General features: G+C 36.8%; 1 protein-coding gene across 5 annotated transcripts in view; it reads left to right on the top strand.

Moving 5' to 3' along the window:
* DLC1 (DLC1 Rho GTPase activating protein) overlaps positions 1–26,200 on the top strand; it is a 271,064-nt gene that overhangs the window by 29,718 nt on the left and 215,146 nt on the right. Inside the window, exons 1-2 of one of the 5 annotated variants that reach the window (XM_075026580.1) lie at positions 7,362–7,577; positions 24,265–25,432. In XM_075026580.1, coding sequence (XP_074882681.1) covers positions 24,377–25,432 — 1,056 coding nt within the window. In that variant the 5' untranslated portion in view covers positions 7,362–7,577; positions 24,265–24,376. Of the gene's footprint in view, positions 1–7,361; positions 7,578–8,060; positions 8,654–24,264; positions 25,433–26,200 lie in introns of those variants that run through there. The other 4 variants (XM_075026572.1, XM_075026563.1, XM_075026589.1 and 1 more) reach the window with 4 other exon arrangements.

Here is a 26,200-nt window from a genome sequence, read left to right as displayed (position 1 = left end):
TCCCTGGACATATATGGGGTTCTATAATGTTCTCCTTAACAGCAGTATTGAAGTAATAAATATTTTAAGATTTTGCAAGATGCAGTCCACTGGCCATTCTCCACATAACCTAACCTAACTGGACATCCCTTGAGTTAAGATATAGACAGAAGTGATCTTAACTTAAGTTGCATGGTACTCCTCGGCTCTCTGGCCCTCAGTCTGTCAAGTGATTTGGAATGGCTGCAGCATATAAAGTCAATAGATGGTTGCAGATGGATCATTATAAGCAGGAGACTTGACATACAGAATTTAAACCAATTTCTTATCACTTTTTGGTTTTAATTTTCTGGTTTTAAGCTCTGATACAAAATTAATAATGGATTATAATGACTAGTTTGTCATAGTCTCTTGCTAATAATGATCACCAAGATGTTTGTTTCATTGTTAAAAGTGTAGTTAGTTATCATTTATGTTCTATAGAGGTTTATGAATAAATTTTTTCATAGATAAGCATGCAGTAACTGAATAATCTAGAAATGCCTTTGTTGTGCATTACAATTATGATCTTGTTTCTCAGTGTTCAGTATTTCATTCAGAGTCACATGTGAAGCTGAAAACAGCTAGAAAAAAATTTAGTATTTTCAGCAATTATTCATTGACAATGATGAGGTTAAGGGATACACTCATGTATAAAGATGATGGTCTGTAAATTCCTAATTCTTTCTGGAAATAGCTGTGTGGTTTTAGTAGACTGATAAAACATGTAGAAAACTTTGCATAAAATATGGTTAACATCATCAGAAGACAATACTGCAAACAGTGGCAGCATAAGAATTTTATGCCTTTGTACTAAGAAAAACAAAAACAGCAACAACAATAACATACATAGTGTTTTTACTTTTGTGTTCATCATCTATTCTTTTGCGAATAGTCTACAGTTCAGTTTTCTTATCCATTCCCTTCAGACATAGCCATGATAATAATCTTACTAATGTAGATTTTTCTCTCCTCTAACTGAATTGCAGTTTGTAAGACTTTCTCCTGAGCTTTTTCTGTACTTGTTAAATTCTTTTGGTGCTCTGGTAATTTTTTTAGATTAATTCCTAGGAAGAAGTCCACTGCCATAGCTTCTTACTGCAAGCACTCCCAGAAGCTGGGAAGAGGACTCTGTGTTTCTCCATTCACCCACTGCAAACTTACTTGTTATTACAATGAGAGAGAATTATAAGCTCCTGGATGTTATTGAATGCTCTTATGCATCTAACCACAGAAAAAGGGTTTAGGAATTGGATCAACAGCTTTTATGTTTTTTAGATTCCATTTAAATAGGTGGACAAAAAAAAAAATAGTTAACAGTAAATACAAATAGAAAGACACAACAACAAATGGGTAGAGGATGAGAGGAAATTTCTTCACTGAAAGTGTTGTCAAGCACTGGAACAGGCTGCCCAGGGAAGTGGTTGAGTCACCATCCCTGGAGGTATTTAAAAGACGTGTAGATGTGGTGCTTAGGGACATGGATTAGTGGTGGACTTGGACTTGGCAGTGTTAGGTTAACGGTTCGTTGCGATGATTTTAAAGGTCTTTTTCAATCTAAATGTTTCTATGATTCTAGGTCTAAAACATCTCATGCAGGTTATGCTGAACAGACACAGCCATTGAGAGACTGTGTCATTCCACAGGTCTGAAAGCAATTAGGAAGGATGAATCCAAATAGCGTGCAAAAGTCTGGAACAAATAGACCACATCCTCAACTGCTGTAAATTGAAGCATCTCCCCTGAGTTTAGTGCAGCTATTTTGATCCTATCACAAGAACAATAACAGCAACAAAACGTGACTTTTCAAGTAAATGTACTTCAATGTTCTTCCAAGAACATTCATACAAATGAGATTTAAGGAAAGAATTGTCTTCACTGAGCACTGAAGACTGTTGAAGAACCTGACTGCATATTGTCTACTCATACTCAATATTTAATGGCACTATCCTTAATATTTACCATATGTAAGCATGTATTCTGCTTTATCAGTGCCTGTCAGTTCTACAGAAAGAAAATGTACCACCTGCACCCATGTGATCATTTTTAACTCATCTTGTAACCACAATATCTTTGTATGGTACTTGAAAACAGAGGGCAGTTATTTACATCTTCATGCTTTACTTTTGCTTGAAATTTGTGATTGTTAAAACAAAAATTGTCTTCACAGGGGCTTGATTTAAAAATTAATAATTTCTTGAATGACATCTCCAGAACAGAAGATACAGAGCCTTCACAACAGGAAACATAAGATACAGTTCAGCAATACACAGCTTTCTGAGTTTTTGCCAAGTTATGACAGATATGCTGATCTATTACTAAAAGGTAGAAGCAAGGCCAAAATCTGGATAGCATATTCCAGTGAGACTGGAACCACTTATTCTTCAATTAGCTCTTGAAACTGCAGTTTAACTTCAGTTTACATCATCGTGTAACAGTATCAACCAAATAGCTTTGCAATGTCTTGCTGAACTTTGGCGTTACTTATCTAGAAACCTGAAGTTGTAGATTGTGACAGTTTTTATTTCCGTGGGGACTGCAGTAATTGTACTCTTACAGGATTTGTCATCAGTTTACCAACACAAGAAAAGGTGTATTCATCAACCAGCATGTCCACTAACAGGTAGACTTGAGAGCTAATTTGAGCCAAGTTTCATTGCCCTTAGGATGTTTAATTGCATCCACCCTTGGTGTTTCTAAAATGCTTCCCCTACTAAAATGGAGTAGCTTGAAAGGATTTCATGTGAAAATTAATGAAGAAAAGGTTTTAAAATACTAATACATAAATTCCTACCAATATTTGAAGCTTGAAAAGGAGTGAGATTTGTTTGGAGCAATGGCTAACAATTCATGTCAAGGAAAATGTAAGCAACACTGACAAACACACTTTAAATAGCCTAATGTGTTAAAAACAAAATCCTTCTTTTGATCATTCAAACCTGAATTTGAATGGTCAAAAAGTCCTAAACAGGAAACAGAACAAACAGTACTAAAAATAGGTAATCTGTGTAAGGTTTATCATCTACCCATTTTGGATGACATTTCATTCTTTTAATCAATATTAATCCTCATTTGGCATATTATTTTGGTGCTTGTGCCTGCCTCAGGAGCAGCTTTGGATTTCAGAGTTTATCTTCTGTGGAAAAATTAGGAACTTTGAATAAGAAACAAAATGGCCTTAACTTTCTTCTTTCCCTTTGATGGCTTAATGATAATCTTTGTTAACATGTCACTCAGAACAGGAAGGTATATAAGCACGTTCAAGACTAAAAGCATTTAAACAAAGATTTAAATGTTTCTGTCTGAATTATTGAGAAATTTAGGTTCTTTGACAATTAGAATTCAATATTGCAAATTGCAGGAATGTAATTAGCAAATTCCAAATGAACAGTTCATTTAGAATTGTTTGGGGTTTTTTTAAATGTTACGTTAGTGATACAGAGTGATACATACAGATATTGTTGCTTCTCCTAGTGAGTTTGAGTCCTGAAAAGTGACTATCTAAAGGTTGATGAGGACATTTCTCAAGTAGTTCCAATTATATCCTGTTCATAAAGTCTTGGCAGTGAAGAGTTTTGCATATAGATGTAGCCTTAACATAATCAAATGTATGTCATTTTGCTGAAATACCCATTTATGAATTTATTGGAACTGGGAAATTGTAAAGAGCCTTTTTTAGACTTCTTCATGCAACACATTTATACTGTACTCCAGTGCACTGGGACCTAGCAAGGATATAGGAGACATGCTCATGACCCTGAACAGAACAAGTACATAAAATCTGTGTTTCATACCTGGCCACTGCCCCCAGCCTCTCTCTTATGCCAGTCTGTGTATGCCTGATGAGTGCTTCTCTTTCCTTTTCTATCCCTTGCTCCTCTTGTGTTTTATCCATAATGATTTCATCAAATCCAAAACTTCATTAAATGTCTTGGCATGAACAAAATGATATACTTGATACAGTATGAAATACGAAAGTGAAATACTTTACAAAATCAGGTAATTCTGCTGTGAAGCAAAAGCAAATATTGAAACTTTGAAAATGGTTAAAAAATAGAGAGCTGCCTGTCTCTGTTTTGCTGTACTTTCAGCAGTTTTCAGGTGTATTTAAACAAAATATGTTGGTTTTGGTTTTTTTTCTTATACTTCAGTCATTAGGAGAAATATCTCAGGTTTAACTTACACTACTTAGGAAAAAAAAAAGGAAGATGTCAGCAAAAGCTTTCATGGTTTTCTACGAGGCATATGGCAACTTGTATTGCTCAAGACAAATGAGAGTAAGACTTCAAGTGTTCTTTTCCCTTTTTTTTTTTTTCCTTAGGACGGTTGCTTTTTAAGCATGAAAACAGATTAGGTCAGTCCACAAACCCTGGTGATTCTGTTTCACTGAAGAAGTTTGAATTTTGCATGCAATGAACCATAGCTATATTGTGTGTTAATAGTTTTCTATAAACCAGCTTCATAATTTGGATAAATTTTAATCAATTTGTTTAAGGAGTTGACTCAGCAAGAACTGAGCTATGGAAGAGCCCTACCACCATGTGTAGTTCTAGGTCCAGAAAGAACAGTCACATCTTCAGACAAATAAAGAGCAGCTGAAAATATCCATATCTGCATTATACTAATATCTGTGTACAGCTACAACCGAAATTGCGTGAATACTTTGATTTTTTCCCATTTTTTTTAATTGTTTTGGTAGTTCATTTTACATAGGATCATGTAAGTAGCATATTTTTAGTATCTCTCTCCATAATATGTCATGGAGTGTGCTCAGCTTATATTAGTATGACAGAAAATATTTTATATTTGTGGATAAATAACATTATATAGATAATTTTTACTACATTATTCTAATTTTATAATTATTTTAGAAATAAAATATAGTTGTTATAATAATGTAATATTATAATTCTTCATCTAACATTACCTAAACAAAAATTAGAGTTTTCTGAATACCTGATTTATATGGCCTAGCTTTGAGCCATATGGTTTTCTGAGCTGCAGAGGTACCAACAAAACAGACCATCTTTGTGTTTAAGCTCAGAAATAACAAGGAGCTTAATTCTAACATTTTAGTATAGTCAGTCTGACTGCAACTGAAGTGCATTCTATCACTGCATACAAAGTACAGCAGTGCTATTAACTTGTCTCATTAGTGAATTACCTTGTTTCTTGTTACTCCTCCATTCCCCTATTTATTTTTTTCAGTTCTATTGATTGTCCAAGACCCAACAGAATTCTTAAGATTTTCAGACTTAGACGTTCTGATTCCATGTGTTCTTTTTCACCATAAAATGTTGCTATAAGCTTTTTTTATTGTTATCATTAGAAAGTTTTATTAAAGCAGCTTAGAACAAGTATCCAAACTCTGGTTATTCTCCTCCTTTCTGTAGATGTGATAGCAGGAAAAGATATATGAGAGAGTCTGTCCCCAGTTTTCTTAGAAAGACAGGAAATGGACAGACACTGTCTATGATGTCCTTCTTTTCTCTTTTTAAGCTATTCATCAAGCATTAGAATATTTGAAAGCAAGTTGTCTTTGTGAAACTGTTTCACAGAACAGACCATATCCTAATAATTTTGTAACTTTTAAATATATCCTCACTTACGTATTTTTTTAATCTGTCTTATTCCTGTGACCAGCTTCTGCAAAAAAAACCTATTTTACTGAAATCAAAGCTTCCAGGTGGAACAGTAAGTGAAGTTTAGCTGAAGAAAAATAATTAGAAGAAAAAAGTCTTAATTAAAATTCTGTCTTGAAATATCTGGGGGAGGGGGGGGTTGGAACCATGTGTTTCAATTTTTCAACACTTTTTCGGTATTATAAAAACCAACATTCTTAGTAAATTTTAACTGTAAGGAAACTGAAGTTTTTTTGCTTTATTTTGATTCCTATAAAAAATAAATTTCAAAATTGTGCAATTTATGCAATTGCATAATTGCAACTAAAATGTGTCACTTTGCAGCGTGTAATGTATTCACTGAATTCCAAACTGGAAATCTTTCAGGAAAATAGTATAAATCACACTTTACAGTAGAGTAAAAGTTATGCATTCAGATCTCGGGCTAGCCAAATATAGTTAAAAATAATTCCGGAAAGTTATTTACCTCTGGGGCTGCACTTCTGACTGTCCAGAGTTTACCACCACATATGCCATTTCCTTTTATGGGCTTCAAAGATCTCCCTCTTTGAAGATGCAGAGGTTAGGCTGGTAAGTCATTTCACTTAAGGTTGTCTACCTCCGCTATCCATGTACATGAAAGCTACTGGGAAAAATTTCAAACCCACTTCCACTTGGGCCTGCATAATTTTGCAACTGACTTTTAAAGTTAATACTGTAATTTTAAGGCTGAAAAATGCCTATATAAAATTACATGTACGACAATGAAGACCACATTCGGCAAATTTAGCAGACTTTAGCACAAAGTTCCACATGCTGAGGAACTAAAGCTTGACAAATTAGCTCCAGATATGACCATATTAGTGGGAGTTGGAGACAGCCCTAAAGGGCTGGCTTTTCTTTGACTGAAGAAATGCCCTCGAGAAGACTCATTTGAGCTAATGAAGGCATTACATAAACAGTTAAAAGGCAGTTGTTGGAGGTTGGTAGAAAGCTCATGTATCAGCAGTTAATAATTATGAAGGTTTCCTATCTCCTTTCAGAATAAATATCCTGTCCCAGTTGTGGCAGGCCTGCTGAACGGAGACTTTCTGGTCACTAAATGTCCAGATGCTATTTTGTGTAGCATAGCGCATGCGGTGTCTTACCTCTGCATCTCTATAGCTCCCTCTGAAGGCCAGCCAAAGCCCAAAGATTCCAATCAATAACCTGATCAGTAATGGTAAAATCATTTACTCTGAGCAATAATTAATAAAGGAGGTTTACACCCGCTGAAGGGGTCATCAGAATGTACATTATGTATGACCAACCCCCCTGGGAAGATGATGAAACTTGGCAACAACACTTCTTTCTTTCTTTAAAGAAAAGGAAAAAAAAGAGTTGCCTTCACCCTGTAGTTTGGAAATCACACATGGTCATTACCATTATGATTCACATTGAATTAAACAAAATAAAAACTGAGTAAGTTATTTCACTTAAATATGAGACCAGTGACCAAAGATGGTTTTTTGCATGTGTTTATTAGTAGAATTTGTTGTATGGGTAGCTAATATTTATTATTAATAGATACACTAATTAAAGCCATACAAGTCATTTCCATTAGCTTACCCTCAAACTTCTACAGAGCTGTCCGTCTGGTTTTAATCAAAACCAAATGGTAATCCAAGTTCTCAGGCTGGAACAGCTAAGAGGAAGTCATTCAGAGGAGGCAGAAGAAAGCAGAAAAGATAAACAGATGATATTCGCTGCATTTGTATAGAGCAAAGGATGTAGATGCTGTGGGTTACTCTGGAGACGTGATTCAGGCACCCTGTCAAACTGGAACGAAGTAGTTACAAGTGTTTTATGTCAGCAAAATACTAATATGATCAAGATGGAGTCTGTCCTTTTGCTTTTGCAGAGCTGGATTTGTGTGACTCTGGAGGATTCTCAGAAGAGGTAAAGCAACATATACCACTGCCTGCAATATGACTGCGTTTAAACTGTAGCGTTCATTTTCTCAGATCCAGCTTATTCTCTTGAGTAGGAATACAACTTTAGCATACGCGTGTAAATGGTATCTCTCTAACTGTGTATATATGCTCGTCAGAATAGCACTAGACTCTTTGTCAATGCAGTGTTTTAATTGAGTTTAGACCATGTTGTTCTCTGCCTGTTTCTCACTACCTGGTGCCAAAGACCAGGCGTTTCAGAGCCTTTCTTCTGTTGTTCTGGACAACTGTTATCTTTGCATGAACATTAGAGATGCATAAAATAATTTTTCGAAGGAAAAAAAAACAACAGAGGGAGGAGTTTGAAAACACTTTTACGTTATGTAACTGTGGCACAGACCTTCCCATTTGACAGAAATAGCCCAGCAGCATATTAAGCTGAATATCTTGAAATGCTCGGTCTTGCCGTCTTTTTTCTTTCCCCCCATCTCTGCGCGCTCTCTCCCTTTCCCTCTCCCTGGCGCAGGCAGGCAGGCAGGCTTGCTGTCTCTCTCTCCCTCTCTCTCAAAGGCAGGAAATACTTTTCAGGCAATCTGGGCCTGGTTGTTGAGGCCCCTTTCACAAAACATCAGTCTGAATTTAGTAGACAGAAGTCACTGGGAAAAGCTTGACAGGCTTGTGCTTAGTTAAGGCTCCCTCCAGCTGCAGAGGGTGTTTTTGTTAGAATCACACATTGAGCAAAACTGCTTAGAATAGAGCAATGATCTCAGTAGCGAAATCTGAACTTTTATGCTAGCAGGAGCTAACTGGGACTGGGCTCTTTTGTTTGTTTGTTTGCTCCTTCATTTTGTTTTTTTGTTGTTTTGGGTTTTTTTCTTTTATTGACCAAAGATTTGAGGGAGGTCATGTCTGAAATCCAGATTCTCTTCATCTAGGTAAGGCTGTCTTGGAATCTTTCTGTACTTTAAACTATCAAAAAATAAATTAAAAAAAATAAGGAAAGGAAAGAAAAATCAGAAAAGAAACAAGCAGTATCCAGCACTGGAGCTTTCTGCGTTCAGGATCTCAGCACTAAAACTGGAGGTAAAAAAATGATAATCATTAAAAATGTACATTTAGTTGTAGACTGTGCCAATTCTGTTTATCAAAATGCACCAGATCTATAAAAAATTCTTCATGTGCATTTCTCTTCATTTTTAAAAAATATTCTTGATATGCTTAATTTTATTTGCATTCATATATAAATAGAGCTGCATGGTCTTTCTTGCATATTTTTTAATGGACATTAAATAGGAAAGCTAGACGTGTGAATGATTTCTTTTTTCACCTCATTTGCCAACAGGGAGGGCATTTGGGGCTATGTTTTTTTCTCTCCCCCCACCTTCCCTTCCCTCCAGCAATAATGATGATGAGGAGTGCTTTAGGTAGATATATCAATTATACCTCTGCTGGGCTTGGTCTCCAGCCCTTTCTCAGTCCTAGATGAAATTTGTGGTATAACTGACAATACAGTCTTAAATATCTACACTCTAAATCTGAAATTCCAAGTTTTATTTCTTAGCATTATCTAAATTAGGTTATTTTTAGTAACCTATGATTAGATACGCAGTTTGGTGTGTGCTGTGCTAGCATTTAGAAGAGAGAAAGCAAGTTTCAGTAAACGTCAGCTGACTACAATTTTCAGTGAAGATATATGAATTTACTCAGTCTTTTTCTTAACCTAGTAAACATTTAACTATTAAAAATAACAAGAATCTGCTGCTAAGGAGTTTAGGGGGAAATTCGGGATATTATCTTTAACTGATGTGTGAATGGAGCTGCTGCTATTTTACATAAAGGCGTGATTTAATTATTAAATTGTTATGGACATCAGAAGCATTTTTCATGGCAATCTATATAGTATCCTTTGTCTTCCTGAAAATCTGAAAGGACAGTTGTTGCTCATAAGTCATACTAGAGATTCTTTCTTATGCGCATCATTAAGGCACCATATAGTTATTGGCCAGATTGGTAACTGAAAAGGAGTCATCTGTTCACATATTTCAAGAATTTTTTAACTGTGTTTTTACTGAATATTTTTTCAAAATGATTGGTGAGTAATGAAATGACTTTGTGGCATGAAAGGACGTGAAGGACTAGTAAATACTCCAGAATGGAGTCAAATATCTCCTCTGCAATAGATTGAGAACTGTACACTTTACTGCCATTCGGGTGGAAGAAAGTTGTTCCTGGTGGTCAAAAGAGGCTCTGGGTTGTGAAGGACATGGGTCTGAAGGGGACGGGGAACTGCTGGGAGGCAGCAAGTTCCTGGGTATATCCTGGGGGGAATTTTAAAGTCGCAATGACTCGTTTGTTTATGGACAAGCCTTCTCCAGTTCGGCGCCCTGAGCTGGGAGAGCTGTGGTAGCTGGGTGGTGGGACTGAGAAGTTGAGAGGAATCTGGATGGCTTAGTCTCTGTGTTACTCCTGTGAAATTTGTGCTGGAACTTTGATGTCTCAAGGGATTTAGCGTTAGTGGCTTTTACTGCACCGTATTCCCATACTTGCTCCTGCAAGTATGTGTGTACAAACTTAGTGAGTACTCTAGTTAAACAGAAGAGAAAATACCAATAAAAATAATCATTCCATATCAGGGGGTGCCGCCTTCTGCAGCACTGTCTTCTGGGTTTTAAAGGATATAATGACCTCATCTGACCTCACTTGCAGATGAAAATACTGGACACCTGAGAGAGTTGAACTATAGAGTACATAACAGAATAGAACCCAGAAAGTATTTTCTCATTTAACTGTGAAGTTTCTTATAGACTATAAGAAAATCTGACACAGATAGCTGCCCACATTTTTGATTTAGAAGGCTCATTTAAAAGTCCTGAAGACAAATCACTGTTCAACTCCTGTTTCTACTTAGGCTAACTTCTCTGTTATGCTAACCTGGTTTTGTTTTTTAAGATATTGTTGTTCAAGAAAAAGAATTCACAGAAAACTTACTGTCTAAAAAAAACCATGAAAATTATTTTACAGATATATAGCAATAATGAACACAGAAAATGAAGATCTAAAGTTTTTGACCTTGCTCTGTTCCTTCAGAAATGTTAATGTTCTTAATTTGAAACAAGAAAATAGCCCAAGTAGTTATATCGGATGACTCTCTTGAACAGTTAAGCACATGAATTTATGTCTGAAGCCTTGAGAAAAATTAATGCAAGTGGTTGCATTCATGTAATAGAAATTATTCAAATAGATTTCCTTCACCATAAATATATGTGACTGCAAACTTATTTTCTTTTGAACCTTGTACCTGTTGACCTACCATGTTAAATTCCATAATCAGAGCCCTTGAACAAAATAAGTTTGTACATTTGGACCTAACTCATCAAGATCTCTGCAACACAAATCAAAATGTATTCCCTCCTAAAAGAAAATTAAAAGCAAAGATAACAGCTTGGGTAGGCAGTTTTTGAATAGTCAAAGTTTATAGTAATTCTTCTAAATTGCTGAACTTAAAATCAATTTTTAAGTTATTCTTTAGGTGGTGGAACAATAGAAGGATGCCCATTTTGGCTTTTTCATAAGTCTCAAAAATTAATTTTTTTTTGTAATTGTCAGAAGCGTTAAGCTAAATTTTGCATAATATTTTTCTGTGGTTCTTAACATGAATTTTGTTGCTGAAATGTATCCTCTTTCATATAAAGCTTCCCTGAGGAGGGCAGTAGCAGAAGGAGGAAGAGAACTTATGAACAGTTTTCTTTTTTCTCAGAAAGGAGATATATTTTAGAGTATTCTCTTTTTTTCTTTCAGTCATCTGGTTCCATTTTCTGTTGTTTGTTTGTCTGGAGAAAAAATCAAAAGATGTTTTTTATGTTGGTGTTCTGTTCCTTTTACAAAAGAAAAAAGAAAAAGACAAAAATTGAGTAATATAGCAGTAGAAGCAATTGAAATAGTATATCCAGAAGGGCTAGATCTTGATTTCCCTCCCAAGAGGAAAGAGCCTCTGGAGGTCTCTGGTCCAACCTCTCACTAAAAGTGGGGTCAACTAGAGCAGGTTGCTCAGGGGCTTGTCCACCTGGGTTTAAAATATCTCCAAAGATGGTGATCACTGTGAATACTTGGTAAGGACTTTAAGCCTGGCTGCATACACAGTATATTTTTTATATATATGTGTGTGTGTTTATGTATATGTACATGTATACATACGCATGTGTGTGTATATACATATAAAAATTATACCCCAAACCAAATTTATATAGAATTTTCACATGCAAATCCTGTGTATAGTAGGATTGTGAATATTATTTTTATGGAAATAATTACTTATTTTGAATTTGAATATGTTTTGGGGCTGCTCACTGCAGCCCATATTTCACCATTGATATTTGTTGATGCTTTTAGAAACTACTTATTTTAAGAACAGTCTGTTGCTAGAGAATTTCAAATCCACTATTAAAATAACAACTTCTTTCTCTTGAATGAGAAAAATTGCTCATGTTGAAACTAGAAATGCCTGGAGTTTTATCTGGCACATTTCTGGCACATTGTAGATCAGCCACTGAACACAAATGCAGAGGTTTGCCTTAGGTTGTATGTATCTACATTAAAACTAATTTAACTCATACAGTGTACTCTTTACTTCTAGCCTTCACTTCCCTCTAGGCCCTTCTTTTTCTTACTCTGATTCATGATATTTCCTGTTAGCTATTTTATTATAATTTGTGTCAAAATCCGGTAGGTTTAGATTAAATGCCCTTGAACTTTAGGAAAGTTTGTAAACGACTTCTGTTACTTCTGAATCTCTAGTGGTTCTCCTACCCTCTAGCTCACTCTTCATCAACTCTAGGCTTTCCAGGGTAGGCAGGTCTTATTAGTGAGAGTTTCGTACAGTCTGTTGCATTACATCTCAACCATGACAAATACTCCTTAATGGTAGAATAAATAAATGTTCCAACTTGAACATCACCACACTTGTGGGAATTTTCCCTCATGATTCAAAATTTCACTTTGTATAAGGGAGTCAGTGGTGAGACTCAAAAAGAACATTTCATTAGACTGAGAAGTAAGGAAAATCTAGAGTAGTATGGAGGATTGTTGCAAGGTGTTGTTCTGGTAAGGGAGCTAAGAGAAAATGGAAGAGGCAAGATGACCAGTGAGAAGTTTGCCTAGCCAAAGCAGTTGGGGTTAAATTATTACAGCTGTATAACTACAACTTATTAAAGAGCATCCAACAGCCTTAATTTTGTATTATTAGCTTCTTTGCTAAGACCATCACAAAATATGAACCTGTTTTCTTCTCCTCGTGAATTTTCTCCTGCAAGACACAAACATGTAATAGGCAAGGAAGACTTGCTTTGGATTCACTGATTCAGCCTGGAGCCTGAGCAGCCCTGAGAAGCTCAACACACTGGAAGTTGTACTGTTAGATTCATTACGTACTATTTTGTACACAGCTGAATGGCAGATAACCCTTTTTTCATTTTGCTTGAATTGTTTATCTTCAGATAATGCTGTTTTATCAGAGAGAGGTGGCAGCTCTCAATAATAATGCACTAAGATAAGAAGTTTTTTCTGAAAGTACAGTCTCAAAGAGATGTACTCTCTACAGCAGAAACTGGTCTTGGAGGATTCCATGTGCAAAGACAAATCTACATTTTAGTTCTATTAAACACCTGTATGTAGGAGATGTCAATGCCTTCCAGGCAACTTCCAAACCTTGAGTCACTGTCAGCTTAAGTGGATATACAGCCAAAGATTTTAGAAAAGCTTTTGCACGTCAAGTGAGAATCGGTAGCTGGAAATAGACCTGAATTAGTTTTCAAATCAAAGGAAGATATCTGCACGAGCTCAAGTAATCTATTTTATTTTTCCTGCACTCATGTACTCAGAAACAGTAATTTCCAGGGTTGGGTATGTCTTTCCAGGCAGGCTACAGGTGCTGAATAGGAGAGTATCATCATAAAATCAGGAGACCAGCTGATGATTTTGGCATTGAGGTATCTCTGGAAAATACTGTAGAGAAAGTCTATTGACTACAACAGTCATAGTCACGTTATGACTATTATAGAGGCAGAAAAAAAGGAGATAAAGAAGCAAGATACAAACACACTGTATCCAAGTGCTTTGAAAGGTAAGTTTCCTGAATTCTAAAATAAGAATATTATAATGAAAAATGGTCAATTGCAAGGTTTTGTTCTGATACAGACTTTTTTCCCCTCAATTTCACCAACCTGGGAAATAAAATAAATTTTTACATTCTTTTCCTTGAAGGAAGTGTACTTAATTAGGTCCTCCAGTGCATTTACAAAACACTCAGTGTGCATTAGATGTTAATTCTCTCTCTAGTTTCAAAGAAATACGTGGTACAGCAGCGATTCTGATTAATCTTTGCTTTTCACATCTTCAGTTACATTCCAGAAATACTTGCTCAGTTTGCTCACAGTACTTTTTTTACAGGTGCATCAAAATGGGATTCCAAATGATACTGAAAATGGTTCATTCCCACCAAAAAGCACAGCCATCTCAGTAGTCGTTCTCTCTAGACTCTTGATGATAAAGTATTTGTCTTTATCGATGGGACAAAATAATTTCCCACTTGTTATGTACAAAATATATGCATAATAATGTCAACAATACTTTTTAGTCCTGTCTACACCAGGAGTGAAAACATGCCCCCTACTATTCAGTAAGCAGACTGGCTGCCAAAAGTCATTGTCCATAGTGCCTCAGATTTCATGGCTATAACAAGCACCAGCAACTTTTCTTTAAATGGAAACACTATATTAGAACCTTAAATCTGAAAAGCATCAGGAATACAATCTGGTTAATTTATATTGTTTTCAGAAGGACTTTCTGTAGCTAGAAAATTAGTTTTTCACTAGAGTTGGCTAGAAAATGGAATTTCTTCTATCCTGAAAAAAAAATTAGGTTTTGGAAAAAATTATCCTAATTCCGGACCAAAAATAATAACCACAGTTTTCTGCGTTGCCATGTCCTGTGAGATGGCTTTTTCTCATTTCATGTCTTCTTTTCAAGATGCTTCCAGTTAAGGGAGGTGGGGAAAGGAGGTGTAAGGAATCTGCCAAATATGTTATTTTTTCTGTTCTCTGGGGCTGGAGAGCAGAAACAATTTTGGGGGGAGGATTGGAAGGGCAATGAAATTTCCACATAGAAGACCTCCATTTTGGAAAAGGAAAAAAAAATCCATCAGGGAAAGAAAAACCTATGCAAAAAGAAGACTCCAAACCTTTACACCTCAGATTACTTTTCTTCATTCCAAAGTAATAAGCAATTTATATTATGTTGAAATCAAGATGGTATAATATCTTTCAGACTACTAAATTTTGAAGACTAGCAGACTCACAGATCAGAATTGCTAAATATCTTGGCTCTGATTTTCTTCTAAAAAAAATCTATGCTAGAAATGCTTTTTGGCTTAAAACCTCTTCTCTTTCTAGTGGACAGTTATAAATTCAATGGCTGTTGTGACTCTGGAATGATTCTGTGGTGAAGGTGATGGATTATCATAACAGCTAATAAGAATTTAATGCTGATCATTACTATATTAAAATGCCTTTAACAAAATTATAGTAAAGTAGTATAGTTATACAATAAATACTTGAAAAAAATAGTATTTCTCTGTTTTATTGACTATTCATCAATGCAAAATAGTACAAAAATATAAAGTTGGGTATTTAAAATTGTCTTTTAAATTGGTATTGATTTGATAATTAAATTGGGTGTAAATAATATAGATCTTAACTAAGCCTGGATAACTGTGGATCAGTTTGGATCCTGTCATTTCCCCTTTCTCATCCTTGAGGAAAAGGCTCAGCTGATCTGAGGCTCAGCACTGGAAATGAACCAAATACAAATGCAACCAAGACAAAACCCACTGTAATCACATGTTGGCTAAAAGTAAAAGCCCTTCTTTGTATGATGATGAGCACTGGTAATGCAGCTACTTGTTGAGGAGGAATAGAAAATAAAGCAACTCCATGCTGTTTTATGTTTTCTAACAATAAATTAAGGCATATTGACAAAGTTTAGGCTCATATCTTAGGAACCAATAATATTTTCGCTAAACAAGCAGGACTTTGGATGTCTGAATGAACAACTTGCCAACTTAACTTCATTGTTTGGGGCATCTAATATGTTGAGATCTTATAATGCTGCTGGACAGTTTCACAATTTTTGTAACATGTTAAATGTCTTTTAAAGAAAGGATGTTAACAACCTTAACAGTATTACACGCTTTCACTGACAGTAAACTATAATGAGCATAGCTGACATATGTCAAAATCTATAAAGGAGAAAAGAAAATAGCTTTCTAAAGGGATAATGAGAGATCCCCACAGGACAGAGGAAATCCTTATGAAGTCACAAGAATTACTTTAGGTACTTGGCTTGATTAACTTCTTGCGTGGTTTTTCTTCTATCAGAAATCACAAACTTTTTGCAGTGTATCATTTATACTTACTATACATTATGGCTTCTATTTCTTTACAGGCATAAGAAAAAAAAAATCTCATTTCTGTTTTAATATTTCTGCTTTCTATTTCTACTTTGGTCCTCTGCAAGTTGCTGTAGTATGAGGCACAATGAATAAATGCTCTCCTTCATGATACTGTTGATTTTTATACAGCTCTAAATCCTCTCTTTTTCAGGCAGGAAATCTTAGCCTATTTCACGGCTCCTCAGACAGAAGCTATACCATACTTCTTATTCTCTTCATTGTTTTTTGCTGTACGTTTTCCTGCTCCATTTCTCTTTCTGAGATGAAATTACCATAACTGCATACAGTTTTCAGTTCATGGCATAATGAGAACTTACAGAACATTATTATGCTGCTGTATGCTCAATCTCTCTTTTGCCTACTGTGCTACATACTTCCTAATTTTCACTGAGCTTGAAATTCAGTTCCATATTACCAGCCACAGTGATTCTTAGTTTTGGGGTGGGGGGGTCCTGATTGGTTGCAGCTATCATAGAGGCTTTTATTACACATTTATAATAAGATTTTTTTTTTTATAACTGCATGCCATTATGTTTATTAACAGGGAATTTCATATGCAGTTTTATCTCCTAGTTCTCCACTGCAGTTGGGTCCCTCTGTATCATTAACAAACTAAAAAGCACAGGTTCTAATAGTGGCCTTTGCAAATCTATTAATAATCTCCCTTTTCATAAAAACAACAAAAAAATCATATATTCTCACTTTTGTTTTTCCGGTTGGTTTTTTTGTTTGTTTTGTTTTTTCATTCTTCATTAGATTTTCAGCCAATTTACTGCATATGGAGATCAGACTTGCAAGTACATAGCTCAAGACAAAGTGGTCTTGATTTGATTTGATTTTAAAAGCAGCTTTTGGTGCATCCCACCATTGCTCGCAGCACCCCAAGGCTGACTGTGCAGAGCAGCTCTGCCTGTTCCTTCAGGCTTCTCATTGTGTGGAGATACCACCAGTGAGGCCTAGTAAAGAGATGGGGATTCATGGGGCAAAAATCCCTCTGCTTCCTCTTCCTTTTCATGATCAGAGAGAAAAAGATTGGGAAAAGAGTCTCTTTCTTACCCTAGAAAGGCTATACTTCCCACACCTACTCCAAGCCCTGGTCAGGATCCCTTCTGGCTCTGTGCATCTCCTTTCTCCAGTAAAACCTGTGTCTGACTCCAAAGGCATTTGCTTGGAAGAACATCCCTCTTGCAGCTCCCCAGATTTCCCCCCTCTGTCTTGCAGGCATCATAATTGTCCCCTTTTGCTCCTGTGTACAGCTTTGTGTACCTTTCAGAGTTACAACTTCAGTAATTTCTCATTCGAGTATTGCTATTCAATTCTACTAGTTGGTTCCTGACCACTTTATTTTCTTGTCCTGACACCTCTTCTAATTGACATTCCATTGAGTCAGTTCCTCAAACTTATCTAAAGTTGTTATCTGTTGCCTTTTTTTTTATGTTTCTTTGAGCTATAGCTGGCCAGCAATTGGTGGTGCATTGAAACAGTCTATTTTTAAAATCATAGAATCAGAATGGTTTGGGCTGAAGCGACCTTAAACATCACCTAACTCCCCTGCTATGGGCAGGACCACCTTTCACTATATTATAGGGTATGTGCTGGTAGAAATGTTTGTATGTTGCACTTAGTTCATACCTCTGTAATAAGTACTGATACCAAAGCCACACTGCCCAATGTAGTGCATCTTTCTGGTGTGTGTTGAAGGCACAATGCAATATTATTCCAATAGTAGTGTTTGAGTGTGTTTCATAAGTTTTTTTTAATATTGCCTATTATTTTAAAGTATTTTACCAGAAAATGAGGACCAAGATTAATTCCAGAAAGCACTTTTTATTATGGTTCATATGGTAACATGTCACACTCTCATGCTGCATAGAAATATTTCAATTAAAAAAAATTAATTTTCTGTAAAATAAAAAGGTGATATTTTGTCCATAGCTGTTATTCATTCACCTTCTTTTAGAAAACTCTTGGGATTGGCACTTGTTGTATTAGTGTCACCAAAAACTTAGCCTATGGCTTTTAGTAATCCTAAATAACATAATGTATCATTTAGTTCTTATCCACCTAAGACTGTATTATAAATACATTCAGAAACTCTCCCTATGTGTCTGGCTTTGTATGACCCGAGTATTAAGTCTCTGAATACTTTCCATTTGGATAGTTATAGCTGAGTAGAACTGTTAGCAAAATTTTTATTAATTATCTTACAGGTGACAGCAACTTCTATTAAGAGACAAGCTATGATCCTAAATGTTATGTATCCAACATTGCTGCTAGTATTACTTTCTCAGAATAAAAATCCATTAACAAAGTGTAAGGGAAGAGAGGGGTTAGGATTTTTATTTTTTGTCATTCACTTCACTTTTAATACTTTTTGTCTTGAAAGGCCTGAAGAATGAAGCAGAAGAGAAAAATTTTAGGTGACCAGTGTCTAGTAAACTATACTGTCTCTATAGTTACATAGATTGCATTGAGTTGAGCCCTTTAAAAACAATTTTTAAAGCAGAAACACATATACAATGTACCTGAGTCAGTTTTAATATACCTGTTTGTCTTAGTGTAGGCAGGACTTCCTTAGCTTTTCTTGAAAAATTAGATTATCTAGTATGCATTGCATACTGTCACAGAAGTACCAACTCTTCTGTTGGAGCCAATGGGACTTAGGCTATGGATTTCAGTCAAGTATTAATTACTTACCACCTTTCACTGCTACACAAGGACTCTACTTCTGTCCACTAATTTATGGCAGAAAACAAATATTAAGAGATCTGTACAAAAATCAGCAACAGCTATATTACTGGCCTGTGTGCACATCTATAACATATAAGTGCATCACATGCATACACATGCAAAACTTACCATTAAAAATTATATGAAAGATTTCAACTGTTTTATGATTTCATTCTGAAGACATACTTGTTTTAAAAGTACTATGCCTTTTCTGATTTTTAGAATAAAGTTGTAAATATTTTCAAAATAGTTATTAGTTCAAACAGGTTTTAATATTTGATCCTATATGATTATCTTTTATATATGAAAGAAATAAGGCAAAATGCATCTGGTATTCACTAGATTAATACCCTACAACAAATAATTCTTATATTTCTACTCTAGGACATCAGGGTTTAGCATGGTCTATATCTATGCCTTACAAAGGCTGTTTATATAGAAACTGCAGACAAGGTGAATCTCCATTTCAGTAGAATCCAAAGGGCGGTATATGTCCAGGAAATAAGAGAAGGAAGGATGGTAAATTCTAAAACAGGAGATAATTTAAAATAACTAGCTGAGTGAAGACCTAGAGGCTTATGTTTTATCTCAAATTATTTGTAAACAACATTCTGTCTCAGAGCTTGGTATGGAGTGAAAGAGCTGAATGTAAGCCAGACCAGGAAGATGTGAGATGAGTTTATAGGAAACAGACCCTGTTCACTCAGACTTCCTTAAACAAAGTTTGCCGACTGGGGTCACAGACCAACAAAGATAAAATAATGATAACAAAATAAATATTTCTGCTTGATCTCAGTTGCTTACATACGCCTGCTATGTAAAAAATGTAATGACACAGTCTTTCATCTCTGTGTAAGTTCGTAAGCTAACGCTTTGCCTTATTTTTTCACAGAAAAGTTTTGCATCTCATGTAAAGCATTAGCAAAAACTGAATTCCACTGGCAGGATGGTAGGGGCTGTACTGCCTGGGCTGCCCTCTCCGAAACTCTTCTGGCACTTACTCTTAGTAAATTCTCCCATTTTCTTTGTGACTTTCTCCCAGGGCTTTTCTATTTATTGCAATGTGGATGTCTTGCATGGTGCAATGAATTGTCAGTATGGTGGCTCTGGTGGGGGCAGCAGGGATGTCACACCTGCGTCAGTGGCTGTCCTCACCCTGGCCAGCTGGGGATGCAACTGAGGTGTCCTCCTGCATGGCAGTGTCTTATTTATGCCTGCTTTTGCCATAGCCCTTCCATCCTAATGGTGTGGGGTTCACTGCCCCATCTCGTGTGGTGGCTGCTGCTGCTGAATGGCTCTGTGTTTCTCGCTTTACCCCTTTCTTCAACTCTGGGAAAACCAGACTGGACCCCGCTCCTATGTCCTAGAAGTCTGAGGGGGGAGGAGATGGAGAAGCAGAGAGCCCTGCTTGTGTGCCTCTGCCTCCCCGCTCCTGTAACTGGCAGGTTTTCTTGTCCCATCCTGTGCCCCAAAAAGGGACCTGGGTAGTCACAGATACAGACATTTAAGTAAGTCCCTTTCTTCCCCTTTCCGTTCTCACTCTAGCTCCAACTCCTGCTCCAGCTTGCGCAGCTTTTGTGGGGTGTAGGGTGTAGTTGTAGGTATCAGGGCTGTTTTGTTTAAACATACTTCTAGTAGTCCATCACGTTTCCTGAGGGAAGCAAGAGAAGGTAAAAGGCATCTTGAAAAATGCGTGGCACAGCCAAACCTGAACGGAATTTCCTGAGATAAAGAAAGGGCTCTTCTCTGAATTTTGAAAGCCTGCTGGAAACAGTTTAATTTGAGCTTCTCAGAGAAAAAATCACAGGGATCCTCCTTGAAGGAAAATGTTAGACAATCAAATCATAGGAGAGCCTACCAGTTCATCTTATACATCACATCACTCTGCACTTTATCAGTTGCAAATTAACTGTCTGTTCGGTGAGACTTGATACAAAACTTCCACAAATAAACAAGCATAAAAGCTTGCCTTATTTTTCATTTCCATTCTATTTTACAGTTTCTCTCCTTACCCCTTTCTTCCACTCTGGGAAAGGAGGCAGGGAGTAAGCTATTACAAAATCCATCTAAAATGGCATCTTGTTTTGTAAACAATGTGAAGCATTACAGAGGGTCCTTGAAGAGGATTCTGCTGCAGCATGATCACCCACTGCTGACTTCCATTTCCTTTGGTCAAGAATTGCCTACTGGGTCAATATTGCCTATATGCCTTAACTCACACCCAGGATCAAGAAATTTTGTCCAGGAGAAGTCTTTCTCATTTGCATTTTGTTTCAAACCTTTGTTACTCAGAAAGTTAATATTACTAAGCAGTACTAAATTTAGTGCTATTGAAAAGTAAAAGCAAAATATGAATCGGAATTATGGGAGTAGCTGAGTGGACTTTATCATACTGACAGATGCTGTGATCAGAAAAAAAGGTCTTTTCACTCTACAAAACATTTCAACAGACTGCTAACAGTTCATCTGCCTGTCTTAGAAATCTGGAAAAATCAGATATAAAGGTTTCTAGTCGTGGGGTGGTAATGATGGAAAGGGAGATACTTCTTCCCTTGGTGAAGAGTACAAGTGGACTTGAGCAGGGCATTTCTCGGAGGACAAAAGATGCTGCACATCAAGAAAAAAGTGAGCAGCCACAGCAGAAAAGCAGTGATCCAGGCAGGAATGCTTTCTTCTGCAAAGTGGTAGTGCATTTTGTTCTCTGGCAGAGAAAGGAGTAAAGTTATGAATCTCAGAGGTTTGGAGTGGTGAATCCTTCAAAGCACAGCTTATGCACCTCCATGTGAGTGCAAAGGAAATAATTTATCCTGAATAAAGAGGTAAAAGAGAGAAAAAAAGTTCCTTGTCAGCCCATAACTGTCAAGCAATTATAGCAGGAAAAGAATTTCTAAACTGAATTGTGGCAGATAATGCAGACTTTGAGGAGTGGAGGGGGAGTGGAAGAAAAGGAAGCTTCCATCAAACTGTGGGTTCCTCCACGTGCTAGGGGAATGAGGGGATTTCAGGGATTGGTAGCTGAAGCTGCCTGGAGAGGGGGCGTATTTAAGGTAAATTTTTCATACTCAGTGCTAACATAAGCTCATATTTTAGAGAACAATGAAAGTGCCCTTGTCATATATTTATTTGTCTTGCATTTCAAGCAAAGTATTTGATATTCTCCTGTTTAATCATTTTTTTTCTGCAGTCTGTGAGGCAGCCAAAACTAGTGATAGCACAAGTAAAACAGAAGGGTTCCTAAAGTAAAATTTATTTGTTTTTCATCCCCCATGAAATATAACTCTCCACATCCAAAAAATGAAAAACAGTAAGGGATCTGTTCTCCCCTTTCTGCACACGTGTAACTCCATTCAGCAGCAGCAAGATTAACACACACCCATTAACTCATTGAATGCCTGCCTTCTGCACATTAAGAACAGCCTAATTCTTAGGTAGATGGATGCATGTATGTCATTAGGAAGTTGCATTTTTAAGCTTTTTACACTTAATGTTACTCGTGTCTTTCCTTGATTTTTTTTCAGAAATTCCCCTATATGGCTGTAGCAACTATGTTTAATTTTCTGTAAAGTAGATGGAGCTACTGTTGTAGTAGGGGAAGAAAGAGGGAAGTTGAACCCAGGTGCAACTCCAAGCAGTGCTAATGGAGGGCGGTAGAAATCATTGAGCCCATTTTAGTAAACCTGCCCCTTTTCAGAGGTCGAAACAAAACACAGAGGTGTTGTAAAACTAATTTAAATGCTTCTGGAGAGCTTTAGGTTCCATCAGAGAAAGGTGCAGCAGAAGTTAAAACTATTATCATTATTGATTTGCACCCTGTGGTGATTTTGGACCACACACACTTAGAAACAGTAGAATATAAATACAAAATGAAGTCAGAATAAGAATGCAAATGCACTGCAAATTTATACAATAATTTGACTTTACATTTTAATATTTAGGCCTTCTCTCATATTTGACCAGGAAAGAAAAGTGAATCTTAAAGTTGTATTAACTTCTTACTACAAAATTTTGCCTCTGAAAGCAGATAATTGTTTTTGGCCTGGCTCTGTGTGTTATTTTCCGTTTTCCTCAGCCTCCCACACGCTAATGACTTGTGCATGGAATTCTCTTACCCTATGAATATATTTTCTTTTTAAGCACAGACTCCACAGAGGTGGAAAATGTGAATGTGAAATGAAGCTTGCCATCCTCAAAGAAGGTTAAAGATCTAGGAGCGTGTACAACTCTATCCTGAAAGTCAGTTTGTCAAGATATAATTTACAGAGGTTCAGTTGCACAGGCATAATAATTCTGCATTTCTTTCAAGATGAATACTTTTATACCTTGAGGCATGTGATTTGTGAAGTCAGCTTTGTGGCCTGGTGGGCAATCAGAATTTGCCTTAGTGGACTGAAATGACCCAGAACAAACTCAGTACTTAATCTTCTTTATTGCTGAAATCAATAAGCAGATCCATGCTAAGTGCTGACAGCTCTTATGTAGGGAGTGACAAGTAGAAGCGTCTGCTCCTTGAACTTCTAATGTTTTATGGGTCAGAAGTTTTCTTTTGTTATTTAATGAAGAACTTTTTAATTTTGTTTTATAATGCATAACTTAATATGAGGTATTTTTGTTGTGCTAATTTGTACATGCCATGTCACAAGATTACTGTATCTCAAATGCCATCATCCAGAAGGCCCAATAAGGCAGTCAGTGAAAAATACTCACCTAGATAATCGAGTGGGGACAGTGGGCTCTGGCACAGTCCGACAGTCCAGATGAGCGGCAGAGTTACGGCTGACCACTCTGGCTCACAAGCTATTCTTCTGGAGAGCCCCATCCTAAGTAAGGGTTTCCTCCTTTACTTACATTAGTAGATCCCAAGAATATTCACCAAGGACTTGTAATTACAACTTGTGCTGAAGAGAGTGAAACAATAGCAATAAAAATGGGAGCCCCCAAATGGGCCAAAGCTACTCATAAGATAAGTGATTTACAACTTTGGTAAATTCAGAATAACCCTCAAGTTCTGCTCTACCTCTTTGGGAAACAGCCAGAATTCTGCACTCCACGGGTATCTCTGGATGGGGAAGAAATACAAAATAACTTTGTGTGTAAAACAACCATAAGACATAATGCCATTTATACCCATGGAAATTAACATCTTATGACAGACATAGTGAAAAGAGACTTATTGTCAAATTTTGGCTCTGGACCTACTTGCCTGTCCATGCGCCTGTTTATACCATTTTTGTTTACTTGATATTGGAGAGTAATCAGAAAAAAAGTTACACTGAATTATGAGTGCTGTCAAGTTTTGTATGAAAAGTATTAAAACTTTAACCAAAACAGTCTTCTAAATTCCTGTCCTTCTGGTCCCGCAGTCTTATCTTGCTTTTACACTTTTGTTTAAACTGTTCCTTCCCTTTCTGTTTTTTTTATTTGGAGTCGATTCAATAACCCAGTCTTTTTTTATTTCTTGCAGATGTTAAAATGATGAAACCCTCTCTCCCTCTGGAGCAGAGTACAGCAGCCATGACATCTCCTCTGGTCCTCCGTGGAAGGTACGTTGCAGCCTGCTGCTGAACTGTTATGACATGTCTCTAGCAATCAGAAAGAAAAGCTGGGAAGAGCATGTGACCCAGTGGATGGGATTGGCTTTGGAGTCTGTGGAGTATAATACAGCATGTCGTCACGGACTTGTAGCTGATAACTTGCAGACAAGTATGGAAAAAGATGAGGTTTTGAGCGTGGACCGGAAAGAAAAATGCGCTTCGTTTCCAGAGTGCTGTTATAGTGGAGAGCCGATTGGCTTCCCTGCAAAGCAGCTGGGAAATGTTTCAAAGGACGTGGATGAAAACGACAACCATGAGGATGAGGAGCATTTTCTGGAGGCCAGCACAGAAACTCTAGTCCATGTGTCTGATGACAATGATGACTATTCAGCACTCAACCTGGATAGTGTTAATTACCACATCACTGCTGTAGGGGGGGAACCAAAAGGTGACGAAAAGAGTTTAAATGGAGCAGGCTCCTTAACACAGATGGTACCAATAACAGAGGGTAACAAGGCAGCTGAAGCATCTGGAGTAATTGGAGATACAAGTAAGGAACCTGGCGGTGACACAGTTTCTAAAGAGGAGATGGAAGAAGACAACGTTTGTGGTAGCATTGGCCAAAGCCTGGAGCTTTGTAATTATGAAGGCTTAAATGAAGTAGTAGATGTAGAGAAAGAAAATCATTCTAATTCTCCAAATATGAAAGAAATTATTATGCCTGGGAAGCAGCTGCTTCATACTGCTGTAATTGCACAACAGCGCCGGAAATCTGATGCTTTTAAAGACGGGCTTGGAAAGTCTGAGTGTAATGTGGTAGAGAGTGGGATTTCTTCTGAATCATGCACCAGCAGTGATAGACAGCTATGCTCAGCAGTGGAATCCAGCGACTGCCTTATGCAATCTTCTCCCTGTTCTCACATCCCAGCAGTGGAAAATGGTCTGGATGAAAGTGGTTTCACAGAACCTCAAGTGGCCCCTGAAAACAAATGCCTTTCAAATGTCAGTTCAACAGAAGACATTCCGTGTTTACATGTAGGGAATCATTTGACCACACAAGAATATTCAGACAGTCAAGTGAAACTGCGCAAAAGAAAGGTAGGATGCTCATAAACTGCAGAGATTTTTTTCTAATGTTTTCCCCCAATTTCTTATGAAAGTGGTTCCGTGACTAATTGATTGGAGGATAAAATGTGTTTTTCAGCTTTGTTTCATTAATTTGTTAGATTTTTTTCTTCAAACGGTTTTGAAAAAAATGTGTCTAGATAGCAACTGAGTTTCAGGAGCTCTTTTTAAGGTCTGAAAATGGCTGAGCAGTGAATTTGGAAGTTATAGTTACTTTATATATATTATTTTATATATGTTGTTCAAGGCTAAATGAATAAGTATCTTCTATGGGTTTCATTTTATTTTTGTTTTTCTGTTGCTATCAGGTATCATTATCTGTTTCTCTTAGGAAACAGATTGTGTCCAGGGGTTTGGAAGCCTTACTGAAAAAAAGAAAAAAGGCAAAAAGTGCAACAAAACTTTAAAAGGGAAAAAACGAGTGGAAACATTTTTCAGTAGTTCTTCAGTTTTCAGCTCAGCCCCATGAGCCTATGTTCTTGCAAAAAGAAGTATTGCTGAGTTTGGAACAATGTTTTGTAATTTCAAAGCAACCAGAGAAATTTCACTGTCTACACAGAGTGAGGAAGAGTATCATCACAAAATTTTAATGGACAGATTCCATGGCAATAAAACTCCCAGTGGCTTTAATGGAAGGAGATGTGCTGACTGTGGCACTGCAGAATTCAGCTTAAAGTTTGGCTTTCCCAGCTAGGCTGCTTATTCTTGCTAGTAACCAATTTGTAATTGTTTATTTCTCCT

This window comes from Buteo buteo, chromosome 1, assembly GCF_964188355.1.
Source record: "Buteo buteo chromosome 1, bButBut1.hap1.1, whole genome shotgun sequence".
NCBI lineage: Eukaryota > Metazoa > Chordata > Aves > Accipitriformes > Accipitridae > Buteo > Buteo buteo.
The sequence above is the reverse complement of the archived record's forward strand: the minus strand, read 5'-3'. Positions and strand labels throughout refer to the sequence as shown.